We start from the raw sequence: 19,548 nt of genomic DNA on the forward strand, positions 1-19,548 counted from the left end.
CAGACAGAGGGCTTTCAGCCACTGTGACTCCATCACAAAAGTCTGGAAGCCATCAATACAGTTCACACCGTCATCAACTCAGTCTGACCACTTTTATTTCTGGACGCCACATTTTTTCCACATCTGCCCTCAATCCCAATCTTGAATCAAGGCTCTAATCCAATGTCAAAGCGCTGATGCAAAAGACTGGCGCTTTTATGAACTCATGATTTATGACCTCAGCTGGGCCCTCAAACACTCCCTGGCAAGCCTCTCGTCCACGCTCAGCCTCCCACGTCTCCTACCCCCACCTACGGGGCTCCTGGAGGGCACAGACCGTGTCCCACTGGTCTCCGGATCCCCAGGCCGCAATGCCTGGAATGCAGGTGGAGTCACTGAACTGTCCATTAATGGTGAACAGGGAAGCCTCAGGCGGCTCCCTCTCCCTCCTTTCCACCCATACTTCCCTTGCCACAGAGGGTCGGCTCCTAAGTCTCATTTCTTGGCCCCTAAAGTTGCCAAGCCCATTTCCTCTTCTGCTTCAATATGTCTAACCTCCACTTCCACAGCCAGGGCGTGGACCAGTTCTCCACCTCCAGTCCCAGCTCCCTTTGTCTCCATCCTCCAGGATAATCAACAGAGAAAAGAAAACCAAACACTATCACCACCCCACCCGGAGAGCCTCACTGGGTCCTCATGCTCTTAAGGCAGTCATAGTGAAGGCCTCCTGGCCTGGACCCGGCCTCCCCATTACAGCCTCCTTCCTCCCCTTCCCTCCCACAGTCAGCCTGAGGAAACTTTCCATAATGCCATTCTCTTCCCACACCCCCCGGAAACCTGGTACACCTTCAATCAGAGGCAGACTGCTTCTCTCTCCCCCGCTGTCTCCCCAGTACCCTCCCCACCCTTACTGCCCTGCAGATGTCCATTCCCTGCCCAGGTATAATTCCCAGTGAAACTGGCATGACTTCCCCATCTCTCCCCGCTCCAAAGTCAAAGTCAACCACTCCCTCTGTCCACCACCCCAGGGCCGCTCTACCACACTGTGTTGCTTATTTACATTCTTTTCTCTGCCCTTTTAGTCTGTAAAACTGATGGAGCAGGGACTACACCTTATTTTATGCTATATCTCCAGCACAAAACACAATGCTTGACCCAATGTCACTCCGTAAAATCTTCTCTGAAGTGACATTTGGATTGTTAAAAGCAACCGTAGCAAAGCATCCACTACTGGGGGCTCTGACTGAGGCCTCGCTGAATACACGACATACTTTTTCAAGTAAGAGGTTGCAGTCATTACCCATCATTCTTAAGTCAGGTACCCCACTCTCTCCACATCCCTTCCCCAAAACAGGCCACCTATCTATAAACAGGGAGGAGTACAAATTATGTCTAGACATCCCTTGTCAGAAGCCCATCTTTGCTTAGAGGTTACTCTTTCTAGGGTTCGTGTCTACAAATAAAGAACAGTAGCGAGACTTGCTCTAAGTCTCCCTAAAAAGGTTTCAGAAGTCTATTATCAGAGCTCCCCACATACCCTTAACTTCTGCCTCAAATGAAGCAACAGAATGGGCCTGATCATTTCCCCTGCCAGTGTGGTTCTCTGGTCTTGCTGAGAGTGGTTTAGCCAAAGAGTTGCAGACATCTCTTCTGTTATCTGCCTCCATCACCAAGTGATGCCCCACCAGCTCCTCCTCCAGGGCCCAGGACCACCTGATGAGTTTAAGAGCCTCACCTGAGGCAGAGGACAGGCGCAGGACGGGGCATATTTACCTGGATGATACTTGGCACTGCATCTGATAGAGACTCACTTTAGAGTGAAACCTTTTTAAACATCCTGTCCTCTTGGTATCCCACAATTCCATCTCATGGCAACCCAAAGAGCGAGAGTCCGTCAATCAAAAGAACAGTAGGGCCCCGAGATGGGAGGCAGACCTCATTCGGCAGCCCCAAGATGCAGATACAGTGCCTTTCAAAAATAACGGATCCGGGCTTCCCTGGTGGCGCAGTGGTTGAGAGTCCGCCTGCCGATGCAGGGGACACGGGCTCGTGCCCTGGTCTGGGAAGATCCCACATGCCGCGGAGCGGCTGGGCCCGTGAGCCATGGCCGCTGAGCCTGAACGTCCGGAGCCTGTGCTCCGCAACGGGAGAGGCCACAACAGTGAGAGGCCCGCGTACCGCAAAAAAAAAAATAAAGAATAAAAATAAAAAAATAACGGATCCACCCAAATTGAGATAGTTCACAATCATTTTTAAAATCCACATGAAATTAATGAATAAAATGCTGAAAATCAAACATTGTTCAAATGTATGGGACAGCATGGCACAAATCTTCATGAAACAAAAACATATGATGTTCCTTCACTGACAATCCAGAACTGGCAAGCACTCAGTCTCAAAACTCTACAAAGTGTCAGAATTTGAAGCTGTTATTAAAGACAACCAGTGTGGCAGATATAACGGACCACTAAACTACTGCCTACAGCACACGTGGATGTGATGAGGTACTGGAAGATAATCAAGAGAAAAGTCGCATTTAGACTTTCTTTTTAAAACTACACCACATTTAAAGATTTCAAACTTACAAAACATTGTGTTGAATACAAGGTCATTTTCATTTTTATGAAAGAAAACGATGTGAAATTTGATATAATGTCACGAGCATCTCTGGTATACATACTATATATCAAGTACTGTGCTAAAAATGGGGATAGGAAAATAAATAAGACTCATTCTTTGTTCTTGAATAGTCCACAGTAGAGTAAGGGAGGCAAGATGATTGCATTATGTGGCAGAGCCCAGCTAGTCGCTCTCCTATGTCCAAGCACACTACTTTCCCAGGCCACTGCATCTAGACGGTGCACATGACCAGTCTCACCAGTAGAGTGCTGACACAAAAGTGATGTCTGCCACTTCCAGGCCAGACCCCACGCCTCCCGTGGCATCCTCCACACTCTCTTTGTTCATCAGTTAGCACAGTGCAGGGGATCTGCAGAAAATGCCAAAGCCAAAAGGAACAGTGGGCAGCTGGTTGTATGGGTCAGAGCCCGCACCTCCCACCCAGAAAGAGAACTCTTTGCTGGGATAAACCACTGTCCTTCGGGGGCTATCTATTAAGTTGCTAGACCCTGACCAATAGACAGTATAATGTAAGATGTAGTTTTCAAAACGAAAGCACAGCATAGGGAGCTCTAGGAAAACAAGAATGTGGCCCCCCAAGTGATGGTGACGGGGAAAGGGAGGGAGGGAATTCCTAGAGAAGAGGCAACTGGAGACTCATCCCAAAAGATGAGCAGGATTTACCTGGGGTGGGGGAAAATGTGACAGAATACTATGTTGCAAGTACGAATTTAAAGGGTACAAAGGAATAGAGAAGATACTGGACCGGTAAGCAAAGTGGGTTTTCACCTAAAAGCAATGTAGAGCCATTCAAATATTCCCAGCAATACTCCAGACATGATCAGATTTGCAGCTGTAAAGTCCTCAATGGAGAACAGTTTGGAAGAGTTGGGAGCTAGGAAAGGCAGAAAGGCCAGGTACTGGTCTGCTGCAGTTCCCCATGGTAGGAATGAGAAACGCAAGGTTTGGTGCAGAAAAGAGGAAGCAGATCAAAGAGACAGCATGTGGAAGCATCAAAGGAACTTTCTGACCAACTAGACAAGTGGTAGAATATGGAGGATGAGAGGTCATCAAGGAATGAAGGATTTCCAGGTTTCTGGATTAGATAACCAGGTGAATGGTGGCACCAGAAATGGAGGAACAGGCTACACGAGAATGGGGAGAAGCAGATGTACGGAGAACAGGCCGGGCTCGAACTGTACGTGGGACATCAAGGAGGTGAAGTCCACAAGCTGGTGGATATTGAGTTCTATAGCAAGTACAAGGCTAGAGGTGTGTGCCTGAGGGTAGCTGAAGCCATGGAATGGATGAGATCCGACTGAAAGAAAGGCCAGAACCCTGAGGCGCCAGCACACAAGGAAACAGTATTGAGAGCACCTGCAAAGACACAGAAGAGAAAGACATGTTTAAAAATCCTGGAGGGGCTTCCCTGGTGGTGCAGTGGTTGAGAGTCTGCCTGCCAATGCAGGGGACATGGGTTTGTGCCCCGGTTCGGGAGGATCCTACATGCCGCAGAGCGGCTGGGCCCGTGAGCCATGGCCACTGAGCCTGTGCGTCCGGAGCCTGTGCTCCGCAACGGGAGGGGCCCCAGCAGTGGGAGGCCCGCGTACAGCAAAAAAAAGAAAAAAAAAAAATCCTGGAAAGCTCATGGGTAAAGAGAGTTTCAAAAGATGAGATATCATCAAAAATAAGGACTGAAAAGTAACCATGGGTTTTAGCTGTCAGATCTTAATAATCTTGTTGAGAGCATTTTAGCTGGAGAGTAACTTACACTCAGCTATTGGGAAAGGTAATAATGGAGACTAGAGCATAGTTATTCCTTCTAAAGAGGTGTCCTCAGCTCCAGCTGATGGTTGCCATGTGGGAAAGTAAAGCCCAGTATTCTCAGAGCTTCTGGTTGTTTTTTCCCTAAAAGAAGACAGAACTCTGGATTTTTCCATGAAATCTCAAAATATTTAAACATGGCAACTAAGTCAAAATATAACACTGAGCAGAACTTAAAAAACATGTCTGTGGGTCATAGCAGGCCCCAGGAGCCCTGTGTTTGCAAACTCAGAGGCTGCTCAATGCAAGTCAAGTAAAAGAACCAAAACCAAGTTAGAAACATGTGCCTTGTTGATGGTGAGTCAGTCCTATCCACGTGCTGGAAAGAGTATCTAGTCCAGACATTGGGAGAGGAGAGGACTGAATAGGAAATAAAGCACTCTAGTGAGTCAGTACCCAATAAACTGAAAAGCATTCTGGGAATCCAATGTGGTATACATCTAGCTTATGCGCACAGGAAACTTAAAATCTGGAAATGAGACATCCAAAGCTGAAAAATTCAGGAATTCAAGAATTCTAATTTATTCCTCCAGGTTAGTCCCATACAATATCATACCAGATTCTCGTTACTGCACAGATTCTTAGATTGATCTCACAATTCATCAATAAACATAATTGCTCTTATCTTCATTCAGATCCAGGAAGCTGATCTCAACTTGCAAAACAAACACATTATTCCAAATATCTGAATACAGAGGAGATTCATTTTGAAAGTCAATCAGATGTTTCTTTACTTAAAAAAAAAAACTATCCTCATACATACAGATCCGCAAATCTTCTTAAAAATTCCATCATACCCACTACCCCATGAACTCAACTTTCATATTATCTCATTCAACTCCTGAACTCACACACACACACTATACACTCATTTACACTTTTGTTACTAAACAAATCTTTCCCTTATTTACTTACATATAAAATGAATGTTCAATTCATTTTGAATTGAATAATAAGTTATTTGAGCACCTGCTGTGAGAATTCATTCAGGGTAGGAGTGGAAAGACAGTTGCTAATAACAGGTTGGTCCGTAGGTGTCTAAGACATAGTACCTGCCATCAAATGAGTTTAAAAATCAAATTAGTTCAGTGATACCAAAAGATTAGTGGTAGTAGATTAGTGGCTCTCAACCCTGGCTGGGCACTTGTATCATCTGGACTTTTTTTTTGAATACCTATGCCCAGGCTCCACTCCAAACCCACTGAATGAGGATCTTAGAGAAAGGGACTCAGGCATTTGTATTATTTAAAATGTTAAATGTTAAAATTAGAGGTAACTAATGATCAGCCAGGGTTGAGAGCCCTGCAGGATATGGCTCAATTACCCATTCATCTGTGACACGTAATTCTGATGATTAATTAATTACTCAATGATCCCCACCTTGACTACTTAAGACCATCTCCTCTCCACTAACTACTTAACTGCATTGGATTTAGAGTCTTGGACAATGACAAACTACCAGGATCCAAAGACAAGCAACCCCATAATTCTTGCCCCTTGGTCAATTCACCTCACCAGTAGAGTTCATCAAATGGCAGGGAGGGGGAGGCCACAGGAACCTCAAAGTCCCAGATTTCAGAACATAATTAAAACCTTCCCCAAAGCTCCCTCCGTCTCTTCAGCATCTTACCTACTTCTGGCCTTATCTGATGCTGATTCAGCTGGCTCCCCACATTCCACAAATACCAGTTTCCTTTGTTTCTTCTCAGTTGGAGGTGGCTACTTCTCTGCTGCTGCCCACAAAATCCAGAATGGCTTCCTTGGGCTTCACTTACCTTTCAAAGTGTACAAACCTCAACTCTATCCTCAATCTTGACATCTGCCTTTCTCCCATCTAAATTATTCAGGGCCCCGGAAGAAACGGGCTTAATTTACATTCATGTTCCCGCTAAACTTGTTTCTTTACCTCTTAACCCCTCTACCTGTATACCTCAGAGATCTTACCCAATTTTTCCATTTGTAATTAGACTGAGGAAGATCCTACATACTTGATGCAAATCCTGCAATACTTGTCACAGAAATTAGACTTCTCCCTATAACATAGAGACCTATACTGTAAAAGATAAAATCAGGAGGAGTTTGTGGATGTCCCATCCCTTTGCAAGAAACACAACTGCTATCATTAGGTTGATAGGTTACTGCAGCAGTTTGTAGGTGGAATCGTCTTTTTAAAACAAACTCTAAAGAAATAAATTAGATAAATTACACTGCATAATGACCTACTAGCCTGTGTATTAATGACTGAGAGTAAGGACCTGGAGACATAGTTCCTGGGTTCAAATCCCAATTCCACCATGCACTAGTCATATTTCTGTGTTTCTTTTTCCCCCACCTGTAAAATGGGGATATTAGTACCTAGCTCATGGAGTCAGTCATTTAATATATGTAAGGCACCTAGAACAGTGCCTGCACCAAGTAAGCACAGTTCATGTTTGTTGTTGTGTTATTACTACTGAGTAAGAGCTTAAAATCTTGCTGTCCAGGGAAACAAGCCTTTTAAGTCTTTCACCTATTTAAAGACATTGAATTTATGCCAAACTGTTTTCCAAATTGAATTTTGACATTTCTGGTCTTTTCCCATCATTTTCTAAATTCAATGGATAAAAGCATGGAATTTATCAGAGTATTTCTTGACATTTTAGTTCCATTAGGAATACCATTTAATATTAGTTAAGCCTTATTATGATTACAATGCTATTTAAAATGAAACTATGAGAGAGGAATATTTTGGGAAGGAAAAACATCACTTGCCAGTTATTAAATTGAGATTTTAAAAGCCGAAGAAGGGAGCGAGAATTTTTAAGTTGCAGGTGGCCTTTAAATGTCACATTCACTAATATATAAATGTAAACACAGAAAAATGTAATGTCTGGTAATAACAGTAAACTGATCAATACAATTATATTATGGGATATGTGATATTATAAATTATACTTTCAGTCCAGAATATCAATAGCTTTTTAACACCTTTTAAGATCAAATTACAATGCATTAAATATCATACAGTTAGTTCCCCATGTGTTATTTATAAGCTTATAGCTTACTTCTATTACTTGGACAGCTCCAAGTATTAAACTTCTAAATATACAAAGTTTTAGAGATAAATTATTTTTAATAATAATTAAAAATAAGTTTATCATCTCAATAAACCAATCCTTCAATGAGATCTACTTTAATAATTTGCCTAGAATAACGCTGTTAGGTTTAACCCTAGCTTACTTTAGGGAAATATGATTTCAAGAACTGGTTACTTGTGTAAGCCTCAGTTTTCAACTGAATTACACAATATAATCAGCACACTACTGTAACAATGGAAGAAAAACCATTGGGTAAATACTCATATAGTCATACAGGCCACTTTGATTATTTTCTCTCTCTGCCTCAATTCCATTAGTAAAGAGTCCAGCTTCTGAGATTATATTTTAGATATTAACAGATCATTCACTATGCTCTTCTCCAACTCTTGGCTGTTCAAGGCAACATACACATGTATTTATCCAGGGTGGAATTTTTTCCTATATAATAATTCTTAGTAGAGGCACAGAGGTGCAAGAGATTTTCTTAAAAGCCTCAACTGTATATTTAGAAGAAACACAATTACTTTTATGCCTTGCATAACCTAAAAGACATTAAAAGAAATTACATCTTTCCATTCTCGAAACTGGCCAACTCACCATTTCGACAGTTCTCACAGCACGAGAACAAATATTAAGAGAATCATTGACCTCTAAAGCAAGAGTTTATGACTTGTCCTGTTTGAGGAGGATTTGGGGCAAACAAGATATCCCATTTGAGGATTCAAAAAGATAAAAAGATGCTCTTGGATGCCTTCATTTAAAATTTCCATTAAAGAAGAAACAGAGGCCCAGCATGTTACCCAAAAATACGAGTTCCAGAGACCAGCTAGGTCTCTGAACATTTAAGCGTGCATTGCACACTTAAAAACACTCTTCCAGAGTTCCACTTAATTTTCACTTGCTCCTGACTTCAGGGACAGAGCTGGGGACACTCTTTGTCATCATTTCAATAGTCACCCGGGACCTGACACAGCCCACACACTTAGTAAATGTTGATAGACTGTGTGGTGTTAAAGTAAAAATAGCAAAGTGCAGACTGGTTGGTGTAAGCACACAGCATCCTTCCACCTGAGCTCCTGCCTTAGTCACTGAGGGAAGCCAGCTCACGTGGCTGAAATTCCAAGGGCTCCATCAGTTATAACTTCCGAGTATCTGATACTTGAACCAATCAACTTTCTAACCCAAAGAGTAGACGTAGGGCGGGCCTTAGCACGTCAAAAATCACACCTGAGGTTAGCAGCACCTTCAAGCGTTCCCTTGAGATCTGTTCGCTCAAACAACTTCTAAAGCAGTGCTTGTCAAACTTCAGTGGCCAGTGCAATCACCTGGGAGCTTGTTGAAAAGCAGACTCTGAAGCCGTGGGCTTGGACTGGGTCACCAGATGGTGCCTTTCTAACGAGCCCCCGAGTGATTCTCATGCTGCGGTACCCACGCCACCCTTGGACAAGCAAGGCCCTTAAACGCCCAGGTCAGTTATATTAGCAACATCCAGAAGTTGCGGCCACAGGTCGTGAAAAATCAGGTCGCCCAGGTGCTCTGCGTCCCCCAAGCGTCGCCACCCTGTCCTCTGGGCACCTGGCAGGTGCCGAGGCCGCGGAGCGCTCCCGGGGAGCCCGCTCGCAGCCGCGCCCCCTCCTCCGCCCCTCCCGCGCGCTCCCCGCGCCGCGCCCACCTTCTCCCGGGTCTTCAGGTACCGCTGCAGCGCCTGCTGCGTGAGCTCCCGCACGTGCAGCTGGCCCTCCTTGCAGGGCACCACGATTCCGGTCCTGCCGAAGCACACGGTCACTTTCATCCTGGCCCCCGGCGACCACACCGGGCTGGGCCGGGCCGAACAGGTGTCTGGGCCGGCCGGCGCGGCCCCACTCTCGGGGGCCTCCGGGCGCGGGCGGGCACAGAGACCCCGGGGCGCCTCTCCCCGGCGCCCCTCAGGGCCAGGGGCTCGCAGCAGAGCCCCTTCGCCCTGGGCAGGCGGCCGCCAGCGGGCGGGAATCGGAGAGGAGGCGGCAGCGGGGAGGGCTACCTCCCAGGTAGCGGGGGGGCCGGGGACGCCGCGGTCCAGGGGCCCGGCTGCTCCTACCGCTCCTGCTCCGGCGCGGGCCCGGCCCAGGCGGCTGCTCCCCGCCCGCCAAAGCGAAACTGCCGGCCCGGCCCGGCCCTGGCCCTGGCCCTGGCGGCGGCGGCGGGGCCGGCCTCAGGCCGCGGGCTGGAGTGGGCGGCGGCGGCGGCTCGCGGGGCCGGAGTTGGGAGGAAACTTTTGCGCCGGCTCCCAACTCCTCCGCGGCGCGCCTCACTCTGGGCTCCCGCGGCCCCAGGGCCAGCCTGGGCCCGGCTCTTAAAGGGGCCGCGGCGCTCCCCGGGCCGCGCAGTGCACTCGGCGGTTCGGGGCGGGGGCCGTGCGGGGCGGTAACCGGAGCCCGGAGACTTCGTCCCCTCCCTCGGTCTCTCCCTGACTCTGTCCCTCCCGCACACACATGGAGCTCTAGGGAATTGTAACGGGACCTCAGAGCTTCTCACCGGGGGATTGAAACCGGATCTCATAAAGCACACTCGAGGGAATAGCTGGGAGACTGCAGAGCTACACCCTTAAAACTAGGGGATTGGAGTAAGATTCTTGGAGAGCCCGGGAGCAGGTGCTTCTCGCCACGCCCACCAAAAACACCCCGAGGCGTGAAGGCTCACAGGTACTGAGCTGCTAGGGTGGCCACAGGGCCTGTTAGGAACTTAGTCTGAAGCACAGCGTCGCATCTGCCCTCTGAAGCTCTTTGATGGTAAAAATGAAGGGATTCTTGGAGGCAACGTGGCAGTGGAAACGGTTCCTTTTACGGAGAACACTCAGTTTTCCCCCCAGAGGTCACATCCCAGACCCAGATATGATGGCTATGTTCACATATATCCTTCTGAAATGTGCTTCCTGTTGTGCATTTGACTAGAAATAAAAACATTTCAACACGTTTAGGCTCATGATTTGGCAGGTGTGTATCCATCACCAATTGAAATTGACATATCTGGGGGGAAAAAAATGAACAAATAACATCTGTACCATTTTTAGCTCACACATGAATGAGCTCCTTTGAGCCTAACAATAACCCTGTATTATTCTTCCCATTTTATCGTGAAGAACAGTACCCAGGGGGGTTAAGGGAATGAGCTGACTATGGAGTTAGTTATGCTAAGAGGAACTCTGTTTCTTCCAACGCTGAATCCCTGGTCTCCCCACACAGTTTTCTTCGCAATCCAGCTCATTCAACAAGTTCCTCAGGGCTACATCATGTATTTCTCTAAAAAAGAGATTTGTTCCAATGTCAAGATGCACTTAAATTGAATTTGAATTGCCTAGGACAGTATAATAAAGCACAGGAGATTAAATTTATGGGCTCATGGGCTTTCACTTTTAAATTTTTTTAATTCATTCATACATGCCATATATATATATGTGTGTGTGTGTATATATATATATATATATATATATACACACAAATACATGGTCTTCTATGTACAGGGCCTTATATAAGGTCAATGGCATCAAAGAAAATCATGTGGACCAAGAAGTTGATTTGAAAAAGATGTATATTAGTATTAATTTGGTTGCAAATCCAATACAAACTAATTTAAATAAACTAAAGACAGGATCTCTTTCCTTATAAAATCAGAAAAGCCACAGCGCACTCCTTTGAGGCAAGATTGAATCCAGAAACTCAAAGTCCTCAAGAGGCGTCTCTCTCCATCTGTTGGCTCTGTGTTCCTCCTCCGTGTTGTCTCCATTCTCAGACAAGCTCTCCCCAAAGGAGGCAAAGATGGCCGCCCCCAGTGTTTCAGATTTACACAGCCTTAAAGCCAGCCATCTCAGACATCAATGAGCCTTTTCCTGGTGAGGACTTGCATATCCAAGCTTAAGTCACATACCCTCTCTCTGGCGAGAGGAATGCAGCATTTATTGGCCACGCCTGATTCACTTGCCACTAAATCATATGGTGAACCCCAACAGATGAGACAAAAAAAAGAACATTTAGCCATGACAAAATATAAGCTTGCTTCCCACCCTCAAAAGTCTTATAGATAGTAGAGGCGACAAGGCCTACGGATGTGAGAAGTTAAATAGAAACCACAAAACAACAATGAATGTGATAATTCTACTGAACATTATTGATTTAGATACATGCCAGGCACTGTTCTAGGTGAAGATAGATATAGATAGCTATTACCTATGTCCATGTATATGTATGCATCATATGTTATGTATCTACATCTTATTTTCCTTTGCAATAACCTTATACGAGAGATGCTTTTGTTATCTTCCTTTTAGAGATGAGGGAACCGAGGCCAAGGAAGGTTAAGATCACATTTCTTAGAAAGTAGTGGAGACCAGATTAAAACCCAGGGTATCTGACTCCAGAATCTTCATAGTAATGGCTATGCTGATCTTACATGGGAAGTACCAAATGAGCAGGGCTAGCAAATACTAATGCAGGGCATTCATATGTGACACTTAATATTGGGTATTATATGGACATGTAGAATGGTACAGAGCAAAAATTTTTAGCTGATGAGATAAACTTGCATGTAACCATTCTTTAATGCTTCATGGCTTTTTTTCTTCTTCTTCTTCACACTTGCTCCAGACTCCTCCTCTTCTGCTCAGATAATGAATAGCTCCTGCACTTCACATCACAGAGTTCCTCTTGGCCCAGCTTTAGCCCCTCCCCAATACCTAGAGCCCAGACCCACTGTCCTGGCTTTGAGAAGCCCCAAGTGAACCACGAAGAACACCCCGGCTCTCCAAATCCCACTCACAGAAGGAGTGGAATCAGGTCTCGTGAATGCAGCAGAGGTTGTGAGGTGTGAGATGAGGAACAGTTGAAGGTGGGCACAGATACGAACAAGGCATTGTACAGTCCTGCACACTATGGCGTAAACATTAATGACCCAAGCTAGTATTATAAAAAGTTTAGCGTTTACATTTCATGTTTATTAAATAGCCAGATTTAATTTGTTATTCAACCTTATCACAGCATACACAGAAACAATTTATCATATATTAAGAAGTGATAGAAGAGAACATGGTTGCAACACACAGACAATCAGGCCCAGCAAATTTCTAAGTCAGTATTTCATGCCCCGTGGGACCTCCTGGGCAGAAGGCAGTAAATAATTTGCCTTGATTGAGTAACACTAGAGGATTCTAGGCCTGGGCTCCATTTTCTTGTTTTGCCTGTTGGAGAGGTAAATATTGCCCGCAGTGTGATATTTTCCCATTTGTTATCCAACAGCTTAGCATGCTTTGGAGTAGCCTGTGAAAATATTTATGCAGAGAACAACAATACTGACTGATATTATTAAACTTCTCTGTGTTATGGAAAGTATAACTAAAATGTCAGGTACCATTGGGTGTATATTGAAGAAAGAATGATAATTTTTAATATATAGTTGACCAGTCATCCATTTTGATGTTTTGCACTATTAAGAAAGAAAATATTTTTATCTTTCAAGGAATTATTTATAAGAAGCACTATTTATCACAAAAAAATTAATTGAATTGGAGATCATCTTTTTTCTAAGACCCTTGGAACAATTAGTATAATAGATTGTGTTCTTAGCTTCCTTATGAAAGCAGGTGCCAGAGAGACAGCAGAAGAGAAAAATGGGTATGATTTTTCATTCTTTCCTTCCATATTTAAAAGCAAAGTGTTTGGCTTATTTTCTTTAACTTAGCAAGAATAAGCTTTTCTTAAGAGATGTTTCTCTCTAAATGCCTTATGGCATTCATTTGTTGACTGTTTCTATAGGTCTCCTTATAACATAACTATTTTACACCCTGAAAAGAGTGTTGTGGGTTAGCAGCTTTTTGAAAGGTTCTTAGTTATGCCTATTCTGTAAGTAAGACTCGTAGTCTCCATTATGTTTCACCTAGACCACCCCTCCTTATGCTGAATTCTACTCTATGAATGTTAGTATCCTACTTTGATTTATGTTTTCTTAAAAGGACATAAATCCTTTTCATCCTGAATCATGAAATGAGTGCCTCTTTTAAAAACAAAATAAACACACCAACACAAAGCAAGGAAACTGTTCCAACGGTGTTTCATTGAGAGCTGATCATTAGTTAGATGATTTTCCTCATGGTGTGATCTCTTCCTCTGAAGCATATTAGGGTCCATGAGTGCCGACCACTAGAAGTAGGTTCTACTCAGAGTAGCACCGGGTCCTCTCACCACTAGGCTTCTGTGAGAGAGTTAGATGGAGGCCAAAGGCAATGGTCAAGGGTGCTCTCAGACAAGCTCAGTTATCCAAGGAAAGATCCTGAACTGAGGAGAGCTTGCAATCAAGACTTCTCTTTTCAATCTTACTCCCTTTACCTAAGGCCTCCTTCTGCCCCCCATTTATATCCCTCGACTTCGAGAAGTGAGTTGGTGTTTGTGTAATTGACAGAAGGTAGAGAAAAGAGCTGAGATTTGGCACCAGATGCTTCAGTGTGTAAAAAGAATACAGGCAGAACTAGTAGACTGGAGCTAGACAGACCTATGTTCCTAAGTACTCTGCCACTTACCACCTATGTCATCTTTGGCAGTCTCCACTGTGCTCCTTTATGAAATGGGGTGATAATCCTATTTTAAGGTATAGCATACGTAAAGCACCCAGCACATAGAAGATGAAATGTATTGCCCTCTTCCACCTTTTATTCTATTTACTAACATTTCTAAATGCCACTTATTTTCACTGGGCTTGAAACTACTTCCAAAAAATAATATCAAATGATACTTGAAAAGAAATAAATCAATGATCATCAGTGTCAACAATTTCTAAAGCCCAAGTATTACTTGCTTTGTAATGAGGGTGTCACACTCATAGCAAAAATAATAAGATTTGTATTATATGTCACAATCTACATATTATTTAACTCGATGCTCAAAAAATAATCCTGGGACATAATAGTCGAGTCCCTGAGAATCATAGAAGTACAGAGCTGAAAGGGGCCTTGGAGATTATTTGTACAATTTCCTCATTTTATAGATGAGGAAACAAAAGCCTGGAAAGGTCAGGTGACCAACCAAATTCAGGACCCAGATCCTCTGGTTCATCGTCCATTGCTTCTTTACTTCCCTGCCTTCTGGTAATGAAATGTAGAACAAGAGATATGACCAACATTGCCTTAAGGCGTTGAAGTTTCTTTGGCCCAGAAGGTAATGGGAAGGAGCTCATTTTTTTATCTGTTCCTAAAGTTTCCATTTAAACTAAAGATTCTGAACCCTTGTCCTTGCCACAATTGTAAATCTCAAAAAGAGTTGCTGAGTGTTAAGATGACTGTTACAGAAAATAGAAAACCATCAAAGGTTTTTAAGCAGGACAGTGACATGACTGAATTTGTGCTTGGAAGAATACAGGGGACCTAGGAGAGAGACAGAAGCCCTGCTTAGTTCATTCATTCAGTCATTCATTTCTTTGTGCAACAGTATTTACTCAACACCTATAATCTGCTGAGCACAAAGTGATCACAAAGCTTAGACTCTAGTGAGGAAGACAGATGATGAATGACTAGCCAAATGAACAAAATATTTGCAAATTGTGATAAGGTATAATGAAGGGTATAAACAACAGGCTGCATGATAGGGAACAAGGGGGTAAGTGAGAACCTGTTTAGACTGGAAAAACAAGAGAAAACAGGACTTTGTGAAGAACCTGGAGAAAAAAGGAATAGCAAATGCAAATATTCCTGAGATAAAACAGAGACTGGTGTGTTACAGGAATTAAGAGAAAGCCAGTTTGGTTGGAGCATTAATGAGCCAGGAGAGAGAGGCAGGGAAGGAGGTTGAAGAGATTGTCTACAAAGTGACTCAGGTGATAAGGATGTTGAGGAAGGGCAGATTCGAGAGATCTTTCAGGATGTGTGACAGATCAAAGCCGGCAAGCTTTTAGGAGGAGTCCAGAAAGAGTCAGGTTTCTAGTTAAGAGGTGACATTATTAATTAAAGCTAGAGAATCTTGAAAAGGTTGGGGGAGGACTGCAGATTGTGGGAAAAGAAGAGTGCATTCAGTCTGGGACATTTTGAGTTTGATGTGCCTGCAAGGGAATCAGGTAGAAGTGTTATCTGGAAATGTAAGGTTTAAAGGTCAGGAGAGAATCTGGGGACTAGAGATTTAGGGGCCGTAGATTTGGAGGTGAACTCATCCGAATGGACATCATCCAAAAAAAGGAGTCTAAAAAGAAAAGGCATAGGATTCGGACTAAAATCCTGGAGAATGCCAGTATTGAAGAAGAGAGAGATGCAGAGAAGTTACACATGTGTGTGATGATGCATCATTAATTACAAGTTACTATTTTATCAGATGTATAAAGTATTATCAATGTCAAAAATATGATAAGAAAGGGTGCTGCTGCCCTAGTGAAGACACAATGATGAGAACAGGAAATTGAATGTTACAAATGGAAGGCAAGATAGTTTGACTGGAACAGATAGCGCAACATAGGATACAAGGTTGTAAAGATATGGGAAGAAGGAAATGATTGAGGGAAATAATTGAGGGAGAGCTGTGAGATATAGACAAAGGAGTTTGGATCTGTTTCACCAAAAAATTATCCTCCTGGTGCTTGATCAAAGGGGTAATATCCATAAAATAGCATTTGATTGTTATTATTCTGACATCTTCATGTATAAAGAATCAGAGTAGAAAGTAACTGAAATTTGGGGAGAATCCAAAAGAAGAATGTTCGAGTCAATTGCATAAAACTATATTGAAGTGAAACATCATGTACGTACATAGTTGTAGAATATCCCCGCCTGTACATGTGTTTATACAAAGCAGTGGACTCCGCGATTGCTTAATGTCCAGCCCTACTACTATTCCATGCATGGGAAACAGAGGGTGCCACATGACTCAGGGTTCAGTCAGGCAAATTAAAAACAGACATCTCAAACAGAGGGAACTGAATACAAGAAGTTCATTACACTGTTGATGGAAGTGCTGAAAAACCAGAAAGGAAGTGCAAGGCAACTTAGACATTCCCCGCAGCAGGAAGCTGCATCTTTCTCTAGGATTGGCTGGATGCAGGGAGGAAGTAGTGTTAGCAGAACCCAGAAGCTGGGCAGCCTGGCAGGAACTAAAACCATAGCAGGGACTGCCTGGCTGAAGCGGGGGGCTCAGAGAGAGGGGCTGTCCAGGGGTGATCTGGAACTATAAGAGGCTGTGTCATGAAAACACAGCCAGAGGAGAGAGATACGGGCAGGGCGGGGATATCCATACCCCAGGATTCCTTTCTCCCACCCTCCTTGCTTCCACTACTCTCTCACACTTGCAGGGAAACATTTGGGAACAAACATAATGACTGGCCTAGAAGGTCTTTCCTGGCGAGCTTCTACAGTATTTCATAAATAGACATTTTAAGCCTCACAAATATTTTAGATGTAGGAAATGTGCTAATAATATTCTCAATTCAATTTGATATATTTATGAAAATACATTTTTCCCAACCTAGGCTAAAGTCATGGTTTTCTCAAGAGAAAGTACTTTGACATTTTAACAGTGAAATATCTAGGCTTTCCCTTGGTTGCCAAAGTAACTATTAATTTCCATCATTTAAGAAATAAAAAAATCCCTACTCTTGCTCAGTCATCAGACTCAAATTAATAGTTTTGTTTAGCTTTGATTACACAGGACTAGAAGCAGCAAATCCAAAAATCCTATTAAGATTGAATGCTGAAGGTGTCTAACTACAATGCTATCTGATAATATTTCATTTATCTTATATGCTGTAATTTTAGACACTAATCCATGGATTCATGATGGAATCTTTGAAGACTATCCAAGTTTAAATTTGTGATTCCTTTGTATAAAATTATTTGAGAAACCCATTAATACTTTACCACATGTATACATGAATAATAAGTAATTTTTATTGCAATACTATCAGGAAAACTTGATTTAATTAGTTTTTTTCCTTCAAGAGTGTACACTCCTGTTAGGACATGTTAGTTACAACTTTTTGCAATTATCTTCAAACTCCTTTTTATATAACTGGAATATGAATATAATAAAGAATATAAATAAGTTACACATGGACTTCAGTGTATCTTATAAGACACAAAAGGGTAACTTCACAGCAAATAAAAAGAGCTATCAATTTGCCAAGTGCATAATACATTTTTGGTACTTGATACCCCCAAATGGTGGTATAAATGATGAGTAGCCTATGTTGGTCATGACCTCTACAAAACTTAATGAGATTTTTCTAACTGTAAGTTCCCTTATTGCATCCCCAATATAAGGTCTTTGAAGAACTAGAATAGCTACTGATTAGACCAAGAGTGGTCCCTAATTCAAGGACAACCTTCCATAGGCTAACTGATGACCCATGACACAACCTGATATTAAGAGCTATACCTGGTAAAGTAATTGGTGATTAGCAAAGCCAAAGAAACGGGCTCCTTTCTTCTATGTAGGCTGGAGAATAAAGAGAATTCGCTGCTTGTTAGAGAAAGAGTTGAAAGCCCAATTCAATTCTTGAGGCCCCGGTGGTCCATGAGAAAGGAGAAGGCACTTTTGGAGCTGCCTCCGCTCTTCATTGATCTCTTAGTACCAATCTACAGCATTGTCACAGTAACCACCACTCTCTACCCAAATTATTTTTTCATTACATTATTCTGAGTAAGGCCCGTCTTTAAACCAAACCAAACAACAATCTGTAGCAAAGAACACAAATATTAATAAAGAAGAAATAAGTTCATAAACAATAAGTCATTGACTCAAGGGTTTTAAAATATATTATTGCCAGAATGAAACCTGGACCTACTAGCAATGAACTGCATTATAAATGGGAGTAACCTAGCAGTCCACAGATACTTCAGTAAATTTTCTTGAGGAAAGTAATTTGAACACTACTTGGCAAGAGTTGGTAAGGATACCAGGGTTAGGAGAATCCAGCCTAAGAACAGAGTCAAGGCATGTGACTTTTCTGCATTCCAGGATAGAGAGATGAATGTTTCCCTCTGAAGTCTCAAATAAATAACTGCATCTGAAAGTTGTAAACATGGCAAACACACCCAGAGGCGAGGAAACCGCATTCGTGAAAAATAACACGTTAGGAGAAATTTCTTGGAAGAACATTGAACCCTCCTATAGTAATAGTATAGGCTGTGATGCATCACACAGATACCCCCCTTTAGGACTCTGAGCATTCATTCTCCTGGTGCTGGGATCGTTGACGGCTGAGGCTCTCAGCCGAATTGCTGTCCAGGAATTTCCCTCAATGGAATAGAGCCTCCCTGCCTGAAATCATGTCTCATTCACGGTGCAGCCCACATGCCCACATTCATTGAGTGATCTATGATTGGGGAGAGTGGAGGGGGGAAGGGTGTAAAGGTCCAGATCCTCTGCCTTAAGACTGGTCAACTCTGAATGGTCATCCCACTCACAGTAGAACTTTGTTGAAAGTGCATCCCTATGCAATTCGTTTCCTTCACTTCCACATAAGAATTGATTTTGAGCACACTCTCCAATAAATTTCTACATATGAATCTCCAACTCATAGCGTGTTCTTCAGATAACCCAACCTATGACATAATGTCATAAGAGAACTCTGTTAAGAATTCACAGACACAATGATTTGCATGTAAATGAGGGCTCAGGTAATGACTGATAAACCAATTTAAAGATAAAAATGAATGGATAAATAAATGAAAGTATGTATTGTAAATGTCTTCAGTTATTTTTAAAAAATCAGAGGCAGACTAGCAGAAAATGGAGGCAAAGAGACTTAGCTGATAATAATTCAGTAAGAGTGGATCACATTGGACTAGGTATAATAGCCAAAACTTCTATTACCTGAGTGTTTTGAGTAGGGCTCCTAAAGACATGGAAGAGTCAATCTGAACTTCCAGCATTTGGTTGAGCAAGGCAGTCACTGCAAGAAAAACACCTCTGTTGTCTCATATTCTGTCTAAAAATATTATTTGAATTTTGCTTTAGACTGCATAGTGAATCCATATTGTATTAATACAAAACATATTTTAGATTACTTTCCATCAGGACAAAAGTTTTCTCCCCATATCTTTGGTTAA

At 42.9% G+C, this 19,548-nt stretch overlaps 1 protein-coding gene across 2 annotated transcripts in view; it reads right to left on the reverse strand.

The window, feature by feature from the left end:
• Positions 1-9,797, reverse strand: part of PARD3B (par-3 family cell polarity regulator beta) — a 1,056,812-nt gene extending 1,047,015 nt beyond the window's left edge. For both annotated transcript variants that reach the window (XR_009520117.1, XM_060016243.1), the window contains exon 1: positions 9,172-9,797. Coding sequence is in view for 1 of the 2 variants with exons in the window: in XM_060016243.1 (XP_059872226.1) it covers positions 9,172-9,291 (120 nt within the window). In the remaining variant the exon portion in view is untranslated. The remainder of the gene's footprint in view (positions 1-9,171) is intronic.
• Positions 9,798-19,548: the final 9,751 nt, after the last annotated feature.

This window comes from Delphinus delphis, chromosome 7 (assembly GCF_949987515.2).
Source record: "Delphinus delphis chromosome 7, mDelDel1.2, whole genome shotgun sequence".
NCBI classification, from domain to species: domain Eukaryota; kingdom Metazoa; phylum Chordata; class Mammalia; order Artiodactyla; family Delphinidae; genus Delphinus; species Delphinus delphis.